This window comes from Salvia hispanica, chromosome 5 (assembly GCF_023119035.1).
Source record: "Salvia hispanica cultivar TCC Black 2014 chromosome 5, UniMelb_Shisp_WGS_1.0, whole genome shotgun sequence".
Lineage (NCBI taxonomy): Eukaryota > Viridiplantae > Streptophyta > Magnoliopsida > Lamiales > Lamiaceae > Salvia > Salvia hispanica.
Window position 1 is genome coordinate 17802748 of NC_062969.1, and position 15979 is coordinate 17818726.

General features: G+C 37.1%; 2 protein-coding genes across 3 annotated transcripts; both read left to right on the plus strand.

Moving 5' to 3' along the window:
• The first annotated feature begins 5839 nt into the window (after positions 1–5839).
• Positions 5840–8564, plus strand: LOC125187102. The gene is made up of 8 exons (XM_048083626.1): positions 5840–6264; positions 6836–6973; positions 7164–7232; positions 7321–7392; positions 7517–7599; positions 7673–7804; positions 7878–8091; positions 8277–8564. The coding sequence occupies exons 1-8, from the start codon at positions 5887–5889 to the stop codon at positions 8319–8321; spliced, it is 1131 nt and encodes a 376-aa protein (XP_047939583.1). The 5' UTR covers positions 5840–5886; the 3' UTR covers positions 8322–8564.
• A 2655-nt stretch (positions 8565–11219) lies between these two features.
• On the plus strand, positions 11220–15707 carry LOC125191169 (NEDD8 ultimate buster 1-like). Of its 2 annotated transcripts, none has more exons than XM_048088659.1 (11): positions 11220–11703; positions 12264–12386; positions 12497–12593; positions 12976–13011; positions 13379–13566; positions 13660–13762; positions 14332–14513; positions 14600–14677; positions 14812–14914; positions 14982–15075; positions 15170–15707. In XM_048088659.1, exons 1-11 carry the CDS (start codon positions 11390–11392, stop codon positions 15502–15504), a joined length of 1653 nt encoding a protein of 550 aa, XP_047944616.1. In that variant the 5' UTR covers positions 11220–11389; the 3' UTR covers positions 15505–15707. The 2 variants fall into 2 exon arrangements, with proteins under 2 accessions (XP_047944616.1, XP_047944617.1); XM_048088660.1 differs by having other exon boundaries at positions 14338–14513.
• Positions 15708–15979: the final 272 nt, after the last annotated feature.

A 15979-nucleotide genomic window follows, 5' to 3' on the forward strand; every position in this document is an offset into this window, starting at 1 on the left:
TTTGGAAACTTGCTGCTATGAAGCTTCCCCAACACACAGTGTTGGCAGAAATCAAGTCTCTGCACCTTATGGCCCGAAAGAAAATCACGATTCGACATGATTCTCATGCCACGTTCTCCCATATGACCGAGCCTCATATGCCACAGCTTGGTCATATCCTTGGTTGCAACATCGGACGATGCAATATCAGCAGAATTTGCTACGATGGAACCTCTCAGAACATGCAAGGTATCCCGTTTCAAGGCTGTCAGAACCACCTTTGAACCTTTCATAATATGCATTACTCCACCTTCACCTTTGAAGCTGAATCTCTTACTGTCAAAGGTACTCAGAGATATCAGATTTTTCGTCATCTCTGGAACATGCCTGACATCGTTCAAGGTGCAGAACACCCCATCATGAGTCCTTATCACAGATAGATAAGATTACTGACCACCCTTCACCAGGCCAACACTTTGTTGGCCATGGTAATGACTGCCTAAATCTATCTTGCTGACAAGTATTGAGAACTACCTCCCGCGGAGACGGAGATGTTTGCTGACGCTGACAATCCTGACATCCACACATGCTTCCTTGTAGTGTAGGTGGTTCATCTGCAACGAAGAGCTCACCCTTCGACCTCATTGTGTCATCGGCTCACTGCCACGATCGCGGATGCCATCAGCATCCTGGCTATACCATACCCCAATTTCATGCTTTATCCTTGAATGATCGACCCCTTCGAATGCCACTGGTTCTTTACGATATCTGCAGATGTCATGCAGGCTTAGGGCCTTTAGGACCTTTAGGACCTTTTGAGTTAACAACTGCTTTTATCAGAATTTATTAAATGCTTTACAAAGAAATAACGAGATAATCTGATAGCGAGATCATACGTAGACAGAACTCGTTATCGGTGACGATCCTCTCGATGTGGAGAGCGGGATCGAACTTATCTTCCAATGAAAGAGGCTTCTTTGCCAGGTCATAAAAGACTAAACAAAATTTTTGTAAGATTTAGGCAGAGACACAAGCAAAATTAAAGCAGCATCCTCGTCTTCTACTTTAACTTCAACATTACGCAAATCTAGCAAAATTTTATTCAAATTTTCCAGATGATCCCGAAGGGGCGTACCTTCCTGCATGCGTAACCGAAACAAACGTTGCTTCAAGAGCAACTTGTTGGTTAGAGACTTCGTCATGTATAGACTCTCCAACTTCGCCCAAAGAGCAGCAGCCGTCTCCTGATCCGCAACTTCGATGATAACATCGACAGACAGACTCAACATGATGGTCGAATGGGCCTTTTCGTCTAAGGTTATCCACTCCTTATCATCCTCCGTAGCCTTCTTTGTTTTGAGCGGCTCCCACAAACCCTGCTGCTTCAGCAGAGATCGCATCTTGATCTGCCATAAACCAATACTATTTCTCCCGGTGAATTTGTCAACCTTCACGTTCAGAGCAGACATCTCGATTTACCGGACAAAACCCTCGCAGCGGAATTCAAAACCCTAGTTCGAAAACCAAGGCTCTAGATACCACTTTGTTATGACAAATAGGGCAATTGTGAATCGAGAAAAAAAAGAAACGTAAAGAAGACACAGAATTTACGTGGTTCACCAATGTCAGTGTTGGCTACGTCCACGGGCAAAAACGGAGAACAAATTGTATTATGACTGCAGTTTTCAGATACAGATTTATGTGCTCTACTCCCATATATATAGACACATATTAGACAGACTGGGCCTAGGAAACATAATCCTATCCAAATTGGGAAACCTAATCCTATACAAATTCAAGGCATACTAACACTTAATAATATTGTCTTCGCCGTCTTTACTTTCCAACCCTATCTTTGAAATCAACACTTTATGGGTTGGGTCTTTGGTCTCATAAGTTAAGCTATAACAACAAGTCTGAGGAATCATTTATTTGGCTTATGTCCAAGAATTCAAGTTGTCATGGTATTAGAATTCATTGATTCTTGTTCTTGCTTAACATTGGCGATGTTGGGGATTGTGTTACAAGAGCAACCCGAGAAGAAATACAAATGGAAAAAACTGAAACAAGATTACAAGGAAAATTCAAAACAAGTAAACCGTGAAAGTTGTTAGCCGAGTCGAGGAGTCCCTCTTTTCACAAAACGAGATACGCTCCGGTAGTGCTCTTCGGATTGACGTTTTGTCCCCAAAGATAAAACGTCTACGTCTCTGATGAAGCAGCACCGCTATCAGCAGAGCTCCGGCGAGCTGGATGGAGGTGAGGGCAGAGCTTCAGTAGAAGAATAATGCAAGAGAGGGAGAGAGATTATGCTTTGTAGAATGCTTGTGAATTGGTGTAGAGAATGCAAGAGTATGCATGCCTATTTATAGGCCAAGCCCACTCATTTGAATGGATGGAGTCAACACTCATAAAGTGTGTCATGATGGCTAAATTGTAACCGCCGGGGGTTACGCCGTTACGGACGTTAGAAACGTCAACCATGGAGCATGAACCTGGATGGATGTATCTAGACACCTCTTACGTAGTAGTTCATTCCAGAAATGTATCTAGACTACCCAATCAATATGCATGCATTCTACGAAGCTTTCTCCGTATGCTCAATTGCCAAAATTAATTAATTATTTAATTAATTAATTATATATCTTCATATATCGTGACATTCTTTGATATATTATTTCTCACTCACCGGGAACCGGTTTAAAGAAAATGAATATACCACAATCATCTACTCGAAGCGTAGATCGATTATAAATTATTTAATTTTATCAAAATTAAATATTTCATCACTTGAACGATCCGTCAAATTGCATTGACCGGACCACGATTCCAACAATCCCCCACATGAGTGGAAATAGCCAAATGCAAATGCATGCAGACACAAGCTCAACCCTCGAGAGGTATATAAGCATAAAGATAGGTAGCTTTTAGCTTTGAACCTTCCATAGTCAACGCCATCGGATACACAGGTGCCCTAGTAGCGTGATACTTTGAACTAGTCCCCCACGGCGTGCACCGAGACAATGGTGTTAACACTTAAACACCTCAACCTCATCCGTTCTCACGTTTTGTGTCCTTTGTGGCCTTGGACACTACTTTGGATTCATAAGTGTGTAATTTGAAGCGGCCACACTTCACACTTACATAGGTGATTCCTACTTGAGTATCTTGCCCTACTTGGTCTCTTTGAGAACTCAATCTCCTTGAGATCCTTAGGAATCATTAAAAGTCATAGACTTATCCTCACCACAAGGTAAGTTTTTCAACACTCTATTGCTCTTTAGGGAATAAATGTAGACGAGTGTTTCACACGAACTCTCATAGCTTAGTTTTCCCATTGAACCAAGTTCTTGGGATATCCAGTCATCATGGTTGGGTTACCACTATGACAATTCTTTAGTTTGTGGATTTCAAATTCATTCCCTCTAGCAACTTATTCATTTGATCATAGTTTAACCCTTTGGTTAGCGGATCTAGATTATCTATTGACTTCACATAGTCAATTGTAATCACGTCTATTGTGATCAAATGTCTCACGGTTCGGTTCAATGGAGATCCCAAGAACTCGGTTTCGGCACGGTTTCGGTTCGAAAAATTTTGAACCTGAATCGAACCACGATTCAAAAATCAACGGTTTCGGTTTGGGTAAATTCTCACGATTTCGGTTTTAACCGTCGGTTCGGTAAACCTTGGGCATGTCTACTTAGGTTAATAATAAAATGTGAGGGGAGTAAATTATTCGAATGTTGATGGAAAAAAGTGAAATGAACTATTAATGGGGGACGGACCAAAATGCCAAAAGTGGACATTTAATTAGGACAGAGGGAGTAAATGATTTGTTATTTATTATATTTGTTGATTAATTTAGTTGAATATAATACATATAATGGAACCAATAGTCTTTTGTCTATAGACTGATCAGTGGACTCATGGTTACAAAAGATCTTTGAGTCGGTATATTGTAAAATTAAGTAATGGATATTCTCAACCTATATTTATGTTGACAATTTATCACGAAGGGTTGCTAGTATTGGTCTGAAATCACTTCACATTTTATATGACAAATGACACTGGAGTATTGCATGACACTAAATTGGATCACATTGAGGTAAATACTTCTTGATTTAACCTAGTATGAGATATGATGATTGTTTACCATATCTTGGGTAGCGGTGATTAGTGATAAAAATGGAATTTGCATGCTTTTAAAGCCTAGATTTGATCCGTTTTGATTGCAATGCATATGAATTACTCCATCTGTCCCATAAAAATATGTGCACTTTCTATTTTCGTATGTCTCACAAAAATATGTGCATTCCATTTTTAGAAAGTTATCCTAATTTATTACCCCTATGGCTATACATCAACTTATTTACAACTTATACCACTATTAAACACTACTAATAATATGGTCCCACTATTCACTAACACTACTTTAACTACTCTTCTCCTCATCTCTCTTACTTTACCAATTTTATCTTAACTCATGTGCCATATCAATTGCTCATATTTTAGTATGAATTCCCGTGCCAATGGGACGGAGAGAGTATGTTTTTATATCACATATATATTTTGGTATTTTGGTATTTTGACGTGTTTGTTGAGTATTGTTAGAAAAAGAATTAGAAGAAAGTGTAAAATGGCCGAAAATGGGCCCCATTGGTGCAAGAGCGTCCAACAGCCCTATCCAGAATGAGCATGGCCGAGGACCTACACCCAGTGGTTCGCCGAGAGTGAGTCAGCGGTCGCCGAGCCAAGTGTAGGCGGTCCACTGAGATGGTACACGACCCAACTAACCCTTATTCGAATTGGAAGCGCAATTGTTACCAATTCATAGAATGAGCCTCCAAGTATATAAATACTCTCCAATATTCATTATTGATGTGGATCCAATTGCTACCCTGCCTCTATCCAGAATTCAAGATCTAGTCTTAGAAATTCACATTCATATTCCATCAGTCTTATTTATGCATTATCCATCATCCATCCTGAAGTTGTGATCAATGCAAGAGAAGATTAAATACTTCAAAATTCACTTTTGGGTTTTAGCTAGTTATTCTTTCATGTTTAGTTTAGTTATGATTTATGCTATCCGATAAGTAATTTATTAGCACTAAAACCAGATATAATTATATAGTGTGGAGATAGTATAATTAAAGATTAGCACATAGTATTGAATCAAAGAGACTAATAGTCAATCTGACTACTTCAATAAAGCTTCGTATACTATCTAATTCTAGATGATCTCAAATTTTTGGATTTTAATTAAATTAAATAAATAAAACAATGTCTCTAAAATTATAAACTTAAATCAAATTATGGTATTTCCCATAAATTTTAAAATTAGTTTTACTTTACAGTCAAAGTGAGAAAAATTGTGGAATGTTTTAACATAACCATGTAAGAGAGGAAAAATGGCAAGATAGAAAATATAGTGAAAAGTTTTACTTATTTCCCAAATAATCATACCCATTTTGGGTGAGAGGAAAATATGTACTACTTCCTCCGTCTCATAAAGATTGTCCCATTTTTCTATTTTGGTTCGTCCCATAAAATTTGTCTCATTTCACTTTTACTATTTGTGATAGTGGACCTCATATTTCACCAGCTCATTCATACTCACATTTTATTATAAAACTAATACTTTAAAAGTAGGACTCACGTCCCACTAACTTTTTCAACTCACTTTTCATTATATTTCTTAAAATCTGTGCCGGATCAAAGTGGGACTATCTTTATGGGACGGAGAGAGTAATTTGATCGCATTAAGTAAACAATTTTTGAAGATGAATTATTTCCACAGAAGATAAGTTGCAACTTGATAGAACCACAGCCGCAGAATTCAAAAACCCACCAAAAATAAACAAAAGCAAATAATAATGAATCAACGACCAAAAACTGCCGGAAATGGGCATCTCAACACAGCGGTTGGGTTGCGCAGCCAACTTCCCTCCGCCACCGACCTTTTCCCGCGCAGCTGGGAAGCACAAATCCAATTGCTTAGCCTTAGCCCCAGTGAGAAGCGTGAAGCCATTGAAGTGGGCGGTTAGGGTCGCCAAACAACAACTGCCGCCAAAATCGGAGGTGCAGCGGCTGGTGGATTTCCTGTACGAGGACCTTCCCCACCTCTTCGATGATCAAGGAATCGATCCCTCCGCCTACGACCACCGCGTCAAGTTCAGAGATCCGATTACCAAGCACGACTCCATCACCGGCTATCTCTTCAACATCGCCATGTTGAAGAAGCTCTTCACCCCTAATTTCCATCTCCACTCCGTCAAGCAGGTTCAATTCTGTTAATTTCTGCGATTATTAGCCAGATTAGACATAATCAAATCGACCATTTGGTACACGGAGTTGGAATTGAATTTGAAGGAATTTCCAAATCCATTTGTTTGGCAAAATGAACTAATTGATATGGAATTGAATTGGAAAAATTGCACGCACACACTACACACGTTGCACAATCATTAAATACACACCCTCACTAAAAACATACTATGCGCGTGCGTGCACACACAGACTACACAGTCACTAAAAACAACACATACACGCGCACATACATAACTCACTATATTCACACACTACATGCAATGTGTGTATGAGCGTGCAACGTGTGCACAGTGTGTGTGAAATTTAATAAATCTTTGGAATTCCACTACTTTTGATATGGAATTCAAATTGTGAAATTGGAATTGAAGGCTTCAATTCTAATTCCATACCTCTAATTCCGTGTACCAAACAGGGCCTTAAGACTCAAATAATTTGCTTGTAATTTGTATTGGAATTGTTGATTCTGCCAATTTTCCCTTGAATTATAAAAAAATCTCACAATTGATTGATTGAGTTTGTGTAGACAGGGCCTTATGAGATAACTACGAGGTGGACTATGGTGATGAAGTTTGTGGTCTTACCTTGGAAGCCCGAACTAGTGTTCACTGGCACTTCTGTTATGGGCATTAACCCCGAAAACATGAAGTTCTGCAGTCATGTGGTAAGCCATTATACCCTTTTGTTGTGACTACTACAAACAACACGGTACCGGCCATTCCTAGCCTAGTTGGTGAGGCATTGAGTAACCTCTAGGTTGGGGGTTCGATTGCTGGTATAAGGAGAGAGAATAAGAAGAAAGTAAAGGTACTACAAACAACACGTTGCTTATCGCGCTTCCTGTATTTTTCAAGGACTACTGGGATTCCATCAAGAACAATGACTATTTCTCGTTTGAAGGTTTAGTAGACGTGGCTAAGCAGGTGCGCTGATATAGAGTTTTCGACTCAATACTTGATATGCTTAGTTTTCTCCTTTCTTGACAATCTGTGCAACTTTTCTACTGTGTAGCTTTGGATTTACAAGACTCCGGACCTGGAAACGCCAAGATATCGCGTACTCAAAAGAACTGCAAACTATGAGGTCTCTAGCTACTTTTTTTCCTCATTGATGCAACTTAACATGTTATGATGTTTGTTTAGAATTTCATTTAGAGTATGCGCTTCGTGTGATTTGAATATCGATGATTCTTGCTATGAAACTGCAGGTGAGAAAGTATGATCCCTTTATAGTTGTTGAAACTAATGGAGACAAGTTGTCTGGCTCGACCGGCTTCAATTCAGTTGCTGGGTAAGATTTTTTTTACTCGATCGTTAACCCTAAGAACATTGTTAATAATCTGATGAAATCATACATTTATAAGGTATATATTTGGGAAGAATTCTGCAGCAGAGAAGATACCAATGACAACCCCTGTATTTACTCAAGCTCTCAACCCAGAAATCTCCAAAGTATCCATTCAAATAGTTCTTCCTTCAGACAAGGATATAAACAGGTGAACTTTTCGAAAAAAGTCTCAAGTTTTATATTTATTTAATGACTGGTGTGATGGTGTTGATATTGAGCAGTTTGCCAGCTCCAAATGAAGCAGAAATCAGTATAAGGAAAGTTGATGAAGGTATAGCTGCAGTGTCGAAGTTCAGTGGAAAGCCAGAAGAGGATATTGTTCGAGCAAAGGAAAATACTTTGAGACAAAATCTTGTGAGCGACGGTCTCAGAGCTAAAGAGGGTTGTTTGTTAGCACGTTACAACGATCCAGGGAGGACGTGGAGCTTTACAATGGTAAGATTGCCTTCATCTTCTTTTGTCCGCCTTGACTACAATTTTCTGAACCATCTTGGCTAAGGAAATTGATCTCAAGTTTGCATTTTTTGTTTTCTATGGTATGCCTCATTTATCTGTTGCTATCCTTTGTTGAAGAGTTTCTGATTCTGTCCTTATTTGTGTCGAATCTGCTGCTCTCGAAGAGGAATGAAGTGCTAATATGGCTTGAAGAGTTTGTGCTGGACTGAAGAAGAGAATCTTGAATTTGCATTGGCTTTGACAGGGATTTTGCATCTGGATTTATGTGTTTGTGCTTAGATGTAATGTTATATCGAAACATATGTAGAAGTTTTGATAGTCTTAGGGCAATCACAATGGTAAGCCCTCCCCATGCCACGCCTTTAGCCATGTCATCATTCTCCCATATTTCTGTCCAAAACAACTCCTACAATGGAGGCCCCCTCCTCAATAAAAACATTTAACTTACACTATTTATTGTTTTATTACCTCTAAAATTAAAATAAGATACAACCTCTAAAATTAAAATAAGATACAATATACTACACGAAAATAATTCATCGATAATAAAATAAAATTACAAATACTAAAAATTAGAAATTAAAAATCCTAAATATTGAAGCGACAAATACAAAAAAAAATCTACTAAGCAGCTCGTTTGATCTTCTTAGCAAGTACTCGCTTCGTTCCACAATAATAGAGTCATTTCATTTTTCACACTCGAAAAAAATAATTACTATAAACAGTTAAAGTAGAGAAAAAGTAAAGTAAGAGAGTGAATATTGTAGATTAGACTCTTCTCTACATTATTCTCGCTCTTACTCTACTCCCTCTCCACTTTAACTATTTAATATCATTTTTTCAAATCTAGTGCAGAAAATGAAATGTCTCTATTACTGTGGAACGGAGGGAGTACTACTTCTAAAGTACTGGGAGTGCATTTATAGTATTTTTTGGATAAAACTAATACTCTCTTAGTTCCGCAGTAGTAGAGTCATTTTACCATTTTCGTACGTTGTATAATAATGGAGTCATTTCTTTTTTCCTTTTTTTTGCAAAAGTTAACACATTTCTCTTTTACTTTACTCTTTCATACTTTAATTTCTCTCTATCTCTCTACTTTTTTTCATTTCTTACTTTATTATTCCTTTATATAACTCACTTAACCCATTTTTTTCATAAATCACATGCCGAAAATAAATGCATCCACTACCGTGGAATGAAAGGAGTATATAAAAAGTAAGATCGCATTTCACTAACTTTTTCAACTTATTAATAACTGTATTTCTTAAAACTCATGCTAAGTCACAATTAATAGAGGGGGTATATAAAAGTAGGACAAACTACATTCCATAAACTTTTTCAAGCCACTTTGCATTACATATCTTTAAACCCATGATGAGTCAAAAATATGATAATTAATGGCGGAAGGATCGAGTATAATTTAATACTCCACATGTCCTACAAGAATATGTACTCTTTCCTTTTTAGTTCATTCCACAAGAATATGCATTTTCTAAATGTGGAAATTCTTGTATCTTTGATGAGATGTGACTCATTCTCCAATAACTATACTTTAATTACTTTTTTTTCTATTTCTCTCTTATTTATCGATTGTGCATTAAAAATTGTGCCCAACCAAAAGTGCATATTCTTACTGAACGAAGGGAGAAGTATAAATTGGCGGTGTTAAAACAAATCTTTATAATGAAATCAAAGCAAATTAATATACTCCTACTAAAAAGCAGTCCAAATTAAACTTGAACAAATATGAGAAATTTTAGGAAAAAAGATTAACTTTCTGAACTTTCAGATTAAGAGACGATGACACGAGAATATTTCAAACTAAGATATTTTTGTATTTTTTATATTTTTTAATTTTCTTCTTATTATTTCGCTCACAAATTATACAACCAGTTAATTATATAATTAATTTACATAGGAGAGTGATCAATTGCTAACTAATTAGCAATCTCGAATTAAGACTAAATCTTAGCCATTATATTAGATGATCTAGTGGTTAAAATAATGCCAATAGATTATATTTTTAATTAAGAAAATTAATAAATAAAATTAGAGGGTATTAATGTCAATTCTCTTTCATTAAAATCATCTTAAAACCTTAAATTTACGTAACTCTCTTGATTTAAATTATTTTTTCGCAAAAAATATGTATCAAATTAAAGATAATTTTATAAAAATTCCAACGAGATCTCAATTGCATATGTTCCGACGACGTTCGGATGATGAAATTTGATATTTTTTATTTTAGTTTTCGTAAATGTTGATAACCAGATTTTTATCAATAGATACCTCAAAAAATCTCAATAAAACCATGTAAAAATCTCAATAAATATGTGTTGATATTTTCTTGTACTAGTGTTAATATTCTTATGTCATATTGTTGATATTTATAATACACTATGTTGATATAAAAAAACATTCACGAAAATTATCATATGATAACATAATGACGATATTACACTATTGTTGATATTTTGTATACTCCCTCCGTCCCACAAAAGATGTCACACTTTTCTTTTTAGTTTGTCGCACAAAAGATGTCACATTTCCCTTTTCGGAAAAAGTTCCCTCTCACATGAATATAAAAATTATATATTCTCTCTCCATTTAACACACAAAATAAAACCTCATAAAATCTTGTGCCGTCCCACAAGTGTGACATTTTTTGTGGGACGGAGGGAGTAATATTTATTGAGATTCGTAAGATTTAATCTCATCCACTCATTTTAAAATCTAAGGATGAAAATTTGGTCTTGATTTTAGATTAAGATGCTATAAGCATTAGAATATGACCCAATTTACTTAACATGTATTTTTCCCCTAATTAATCAATTTTATGATTAACTTTTTCATGAATTGAGTAATCATATCGCACACAATTGAAAAGGATGAAGTCCTCATGTCGCACACAATTTTAATTATTTAATAAAAAAATTTCTTAATTTTTTATTTTCTAAATAGTGTATATGTATATATTTTTAATCATTTGCTAAAATAATTTAGTTAACTATATTGTGAGGAATAAAAAAAAAAAAAAAAATTCTGAAAAAATCGCACAAATTAAATTCTCTGTAACTGAAATTTCTTTGACAAAATAGATCAGATATGAGAAAAAGGAAAAGTGAAAGTGATTTAGGGGCTTCGTTGACAAGAAACAAACACCTTTCTCTCTCTTCTCTTCTAAACGAACACCATCATCATCATCAACAACAAAATCAAACGTATTTTGACCCCTTCTCTTTGTATCTGTTGATTGATTGCGATTCAAACTAATATGGTGATGGGAAAACTCAAAATTGGCGGGGCTTGGAGTGGGGTGTTAGAAGTGGAGCTGGACGACTGGACTGTCGCTAAGCTGCGTGAAGAGGTCGCCAATCGATCCGGCTTCCCTACTCCCAACTGCCTAAACCTCATCTCCTCCGGCAAGGTTTTGAGAGACGGCGACGCCTCCCAAAACTTGGCCCAATTGGGGCTTAAAAATAACTCCAGGATTCTCGCCTCCAAGGCTGCCGTTGATCAACACGGCAAGTCCGTCAAAGAAGAGTTTTTGGCGGAGGAGGAGCGCGCCAATCGCCTTTCTAGGCTCAAGTAACCCTCTCTTTCTCTTTAATTTAATTCAATTCAATTCAATTTCATGATCGTTTGTTTATCAACATTAGTGTCTCTTTTGTTTTGGTTCTGGATGAATGCTGACTTGATTTCTCAAACTAATTTCACTATCTTTTGTTTATTTGTGAGTCTTCTTTTATCGGTGAAGATTTTTTTGTCGAAAATCTCCTTTTCCATATCCAGAGTATGTTTCTTTAATTGCATGGCCTCATTTTTATAAATTCTTCAAGGCTTTGTCACGGTGGACTCGGATTGAAAACCTTTGGCCTATTCTTGAATGGAATGTTTTGGCTTTTTGCTATTTTGGTGAAAAATGTGCTTAGATTGTTGGTATGATTGGTTGTAAAGATTCTCACCGTGCCAGGATTGTGGCTCGATTACTCTGCAGTAAGTCCCTACTACTGGTTTCTTAGCAATCAGAAAGCTAAAAGATGATCATCAAAGTGTCGTCTAATGTGATTGGTCTTTGGTCCTCGATTTAATTAAGCCAGCAGATTCCTTTGTTATTTATGTGGTAACAAACACTATTGGGATTTCAGGATAGCTGCCACTATATTGGCCACCAGACATGCTGATGGTTCGTTACCAGTTGAGGACTTCAATCTAGAGCTTGAAAATCAGAGTGGACAGAAGGTGGAGTTGGGGTCGGAGACTGACCAACGGTACAATTGAGTAACTGATAGCTTGTGTCGTGTGTTTGAATGTAGGGGCATTATCTTCCAGTTACAAGCACACTCTTGTTTCTTTAAGAATGGCTGCTTTCATGTTTTAGGGCAGTAATGATGGGACTTATGCTTCATGCAAACGGAAAAGCTCTTATGAAAAGGGAACAATATAGAGATGCATTAGAAGTGCTCAACATGGGTGAGGTGAGTCTATACTGCTTCATGCACGAAGATAACACGACACACATGGAACTTATCTGTTCTTCATCTCAGCAATAGCGTATACCTGAATATTCAGGGTTTCCTTTATCATTGAAAATGCTTATACTCTGTAATTTTGCTTCAGCAGATATATATAGGTAGAAATTTCTTAATTCTTTTCAAATTTATGCACTCATTCCCTGCAGTGCAAGCATTATTTTCACTTTGAAGGTTCAGAACCTGACTGGAAAATTTGGGATGGGTTTTTGTTTTTCATTATTTGATTTTGAATACTTTGATCCGAACTTGAAGTTCTTGCGCTCTATATGGATTATGGCATGTTGATCATCATTCGTTATATTAAATTGGAGCTTGTTTCTTGTAGGAATCTTTTTCTCTATGCAACCCAAAGGTGATCGAGGTAAGGCCCTCCCAGTATAGACTGGTGTAGTATTTTTCTGTGCCAAGTATTTTTTTTTCTTGATGAACTCATTCACCATGACTAATAATGGCAAGCTTTATTATCATCCACTATGATTTTATTCTGGAAATTTTGTTTAAAAACTCAATGGTTTTCAACCAACTACATCAGATACTGTAGATGTATGTGTATCACATCAGATATCTCCCCAATATGTCATGTTCTTCTTTATTATAACCTATCTTGATAGAAACATATGATGGCGTGGATATTGAATGAACTTGAAAAGTATTGATGCAAGATTACTATTAAGATCAAATCTTATGTAGCATAGTCATTTTACTTTTCCTTGCCCTATGGGTCTCAGATGGTTGATAACGTACCAATTCTTCAAATAGACATGGTCTGGTGCTATTTTATGCTCCGTGATATCAGTTGGCTATCAGTAGCAGGGATTCGCCTGGAAAAAGCCAGGGAAGGTATTGAGCGTGCTCATGGAAAGGAATCTACTCGTCTCAGAATCCTCCAAGGAGGTCGTTACCCTGAGCTAGCTTTGTGAGCCATCCATCATTACCCTCATTATATTGTTTCTGTTTTAGTATCATACTGCCCCATATTCATAGCATTTATGTCATTGTTATTCTGTAGGCACTTGAGAATGGAGTTGTTAGAAGGAGTGATTGCATATCACCACGGTCATTTGCAGAAATCTAAGAACGCCTTGAGCTCTGCCCAATCTAGATACTTCCAGGTTAATTGGTCACTACCTTTCCTATCTGTATCCCATCCATACTTTGTTATGGTCAATAAGCGTTTCGTGTTTGTCTGACATAGATATTATCCTCTATTGACAAAAAAAAAAAAAAAAAAAAAACAGAGTGTTTTTCCGGATACTAGTGTTTTATGGTTATATTATCATCTCACTACCAATTATATTATTCCTTGTAATTTGGTGCACCTTCCGGTTTCTTAGAGAATGCTTAGGCACTCTCATGTTCCATAGTTTGGTGGCATTCTCTGGTGACAAGATATTATAGAGATGTGGACCTCTGGCTCTCTGTCAACCAAAAGATAAATAAATTCAACATCATCTTGGTTGCATTCCTTGGAATCTAGACACAGAAGAAAAAAAAAATTACAATTGAAAGCAGAGGTAAAATAAATAAAGTAAAGATATTAAGGAAATCCTTGTGGAGTTGAAAAATGTTGCTGAAGACAAATTTTATCTCTATGGGTTGAGGTTGGCTGAGAAGATTGTACTTAATTCAAAAGACTACTACTTGATAAAGAACTGGGTTTTTTTTAAATTCCATCTTACAGCTTCAGGTACCAGATGACTCACTGTCTTTTTTACTGAGCATGGGATATAATGATCGTGAAGCAAAGAGAGCTCTCCGTATGAACAATTTGGATGTCGGAAGTGCTCTTGATTTTCTTATCGAGGAGAAAGCTAAACGGGCACAGAAGCAGAAGGAGGATCTTCAAAGACAGAAGGAAATATTGTGGGTTTTAGACTTGATTTTGGCTAATTTACTTGTCCTTATATGTTAGATGCAATGATGCAACGCCTGACAATTATTGTATGCAGAGAGCAAAAGAAATATGGAAAGACGCCCCTTAAGAAAGCTGTGAATCTAGAGAAGCTGAACCAATTGGTCTCCATTGGGTAAGTAGGCTGTTTGATTGTAAGAAAGTTCTTTAGTTCGCTTAAGAAAGAAACTGATACGAATGAGCTGCTTGTCTGTTTAAAACTGTATTGTTGCATTTTCTGAAACATGTTGGTAATCGTCCAATTCACAGGTTCCAGAAAGAACTTGCTGCTGAGGCTCTTCGAAGAAACGAAAATGATGCCGAGAAGGCTCTGGATGATTTAACAAATCCTGAAACTAATGCTGCCATACAGGTGAGTTTGCATGTGCACTTCTTCTCCTTTTAACCGAATTTATAACATTCTTCTACTTGGGTTGTAGAATGAAATTATATCCAGGAAAAGGAAAAGATTGCGTGAAGCAACAAAAGCAGGGACTGACAATCTCGTAGCAATGGGTTTCGACAGAGCATCAGGTACCTAATATGCACAAGTTTTATCGATATTGTTTGCCTATCGTTCTTCATTTCTCATGCTTGTTTGTTTACATTTTTCTCGTGCTGTTCTCAGTGGAAGCAGCTCTTCGTAGGTTCGACTCTGAAGAGCAGGCGTTGAACTATCTAGTTACACAACCCATCACAAATGCAGCAGGTAGCGTAGGCCCAGACCACCAAGTTGGAGGATCAACTGGTGAAGAAAGGGGCAGTGGAGGTAGCGGCCACGAAGTTGGAGGGTCGTCGACTCAACCCAAGCCCGCGGAGGAGCGGGACGTTGAAATGGAGGATGAGCTGACGGGGGAGTTGGGAAACGCGGACGCATACTCAGACTATGATATTGAAGTCACAAAAGAAGGAGAAGCCATCAATGAGTATTTAGCACTCATCAGCTCTGCTGAAAATGCCTAGAAAATTTCATCTTCCACAAATTATTGCCCTAATTCTATTTCCTTTTGTACAGTTTTTATGATAGTCAACTAACATTCGACTTAATAGCGGATGACATATCTGATGCTGGTTAGTAAAACTAGTACTACCTCCGTCCCCCAAAATTTACTACACTTTGACCCGATACGGGTTTTAAGAAATGTAATGGAAAGTGAGTTGAAAAAGTTGGTGGGATGTGGGTCCTACTTTTAAAGTATTAGTTTTATAATAAAATGTGAGTAGGAATGAGTTAGTGGAATATGAGGTCCACTACCAAAAATGGTAAAAGTGAAGTGTATCAAATTTTTAGGGACGGACCGAAATAGTAAAATGTATCAAATTTTCAAGGACAGAGGTAGTAAAATTATTGAGTCACTATATTAGTTGAAACCCCAATATTCAGTCGTCTTTTCATTGCGAGCGCATCAATCCATGCCAAAATGTGACATGTGTCACA

Coding starts and splice junctions, on each gene's coding strand:
- LOC125187102 (XM_048083626.1), top strand. CDS start 5,887: ATGGGCATCTCAACACAGCGGTTGGGTTGCGCAGCCAACTTCCCTCCG. Junction 7,600..7,672: donor GGCTTCAATTCAGTTGCTGG/GTAAGATTTTTT, acceptor TACATTTATAAG/GTATATATTTGGGAAGAATT. Junction 8,092..8,276: donor GGACGTGGAGCTTTACAATG/GTAAGATTGCCT, acceptor CTGCTCTCGAAG/AGGAATGAAGTGCTAATATG.
- LOC125191169 (XM_048088659.1), top strand. CDS start 11,390: ATGGTGATGGGAAAACTCAAAATTGGCGGGGCTTGGAGTGGGGTGTTA. Junction 14,678..14,811: donor AACCAATTGGTCTCCATTGG/GTAAGTAGGCTG, acceptor TCCAATTCACAG/GTTCCAGAAAGAACTTGCTG. Junction 15,076..15,169: donor GGGTTTCGACAGAGCATCAG/GTACCTAATATG, acceptor TGCTGTTCTCAG/TGGAAGCAGCTCTTCGTAGG.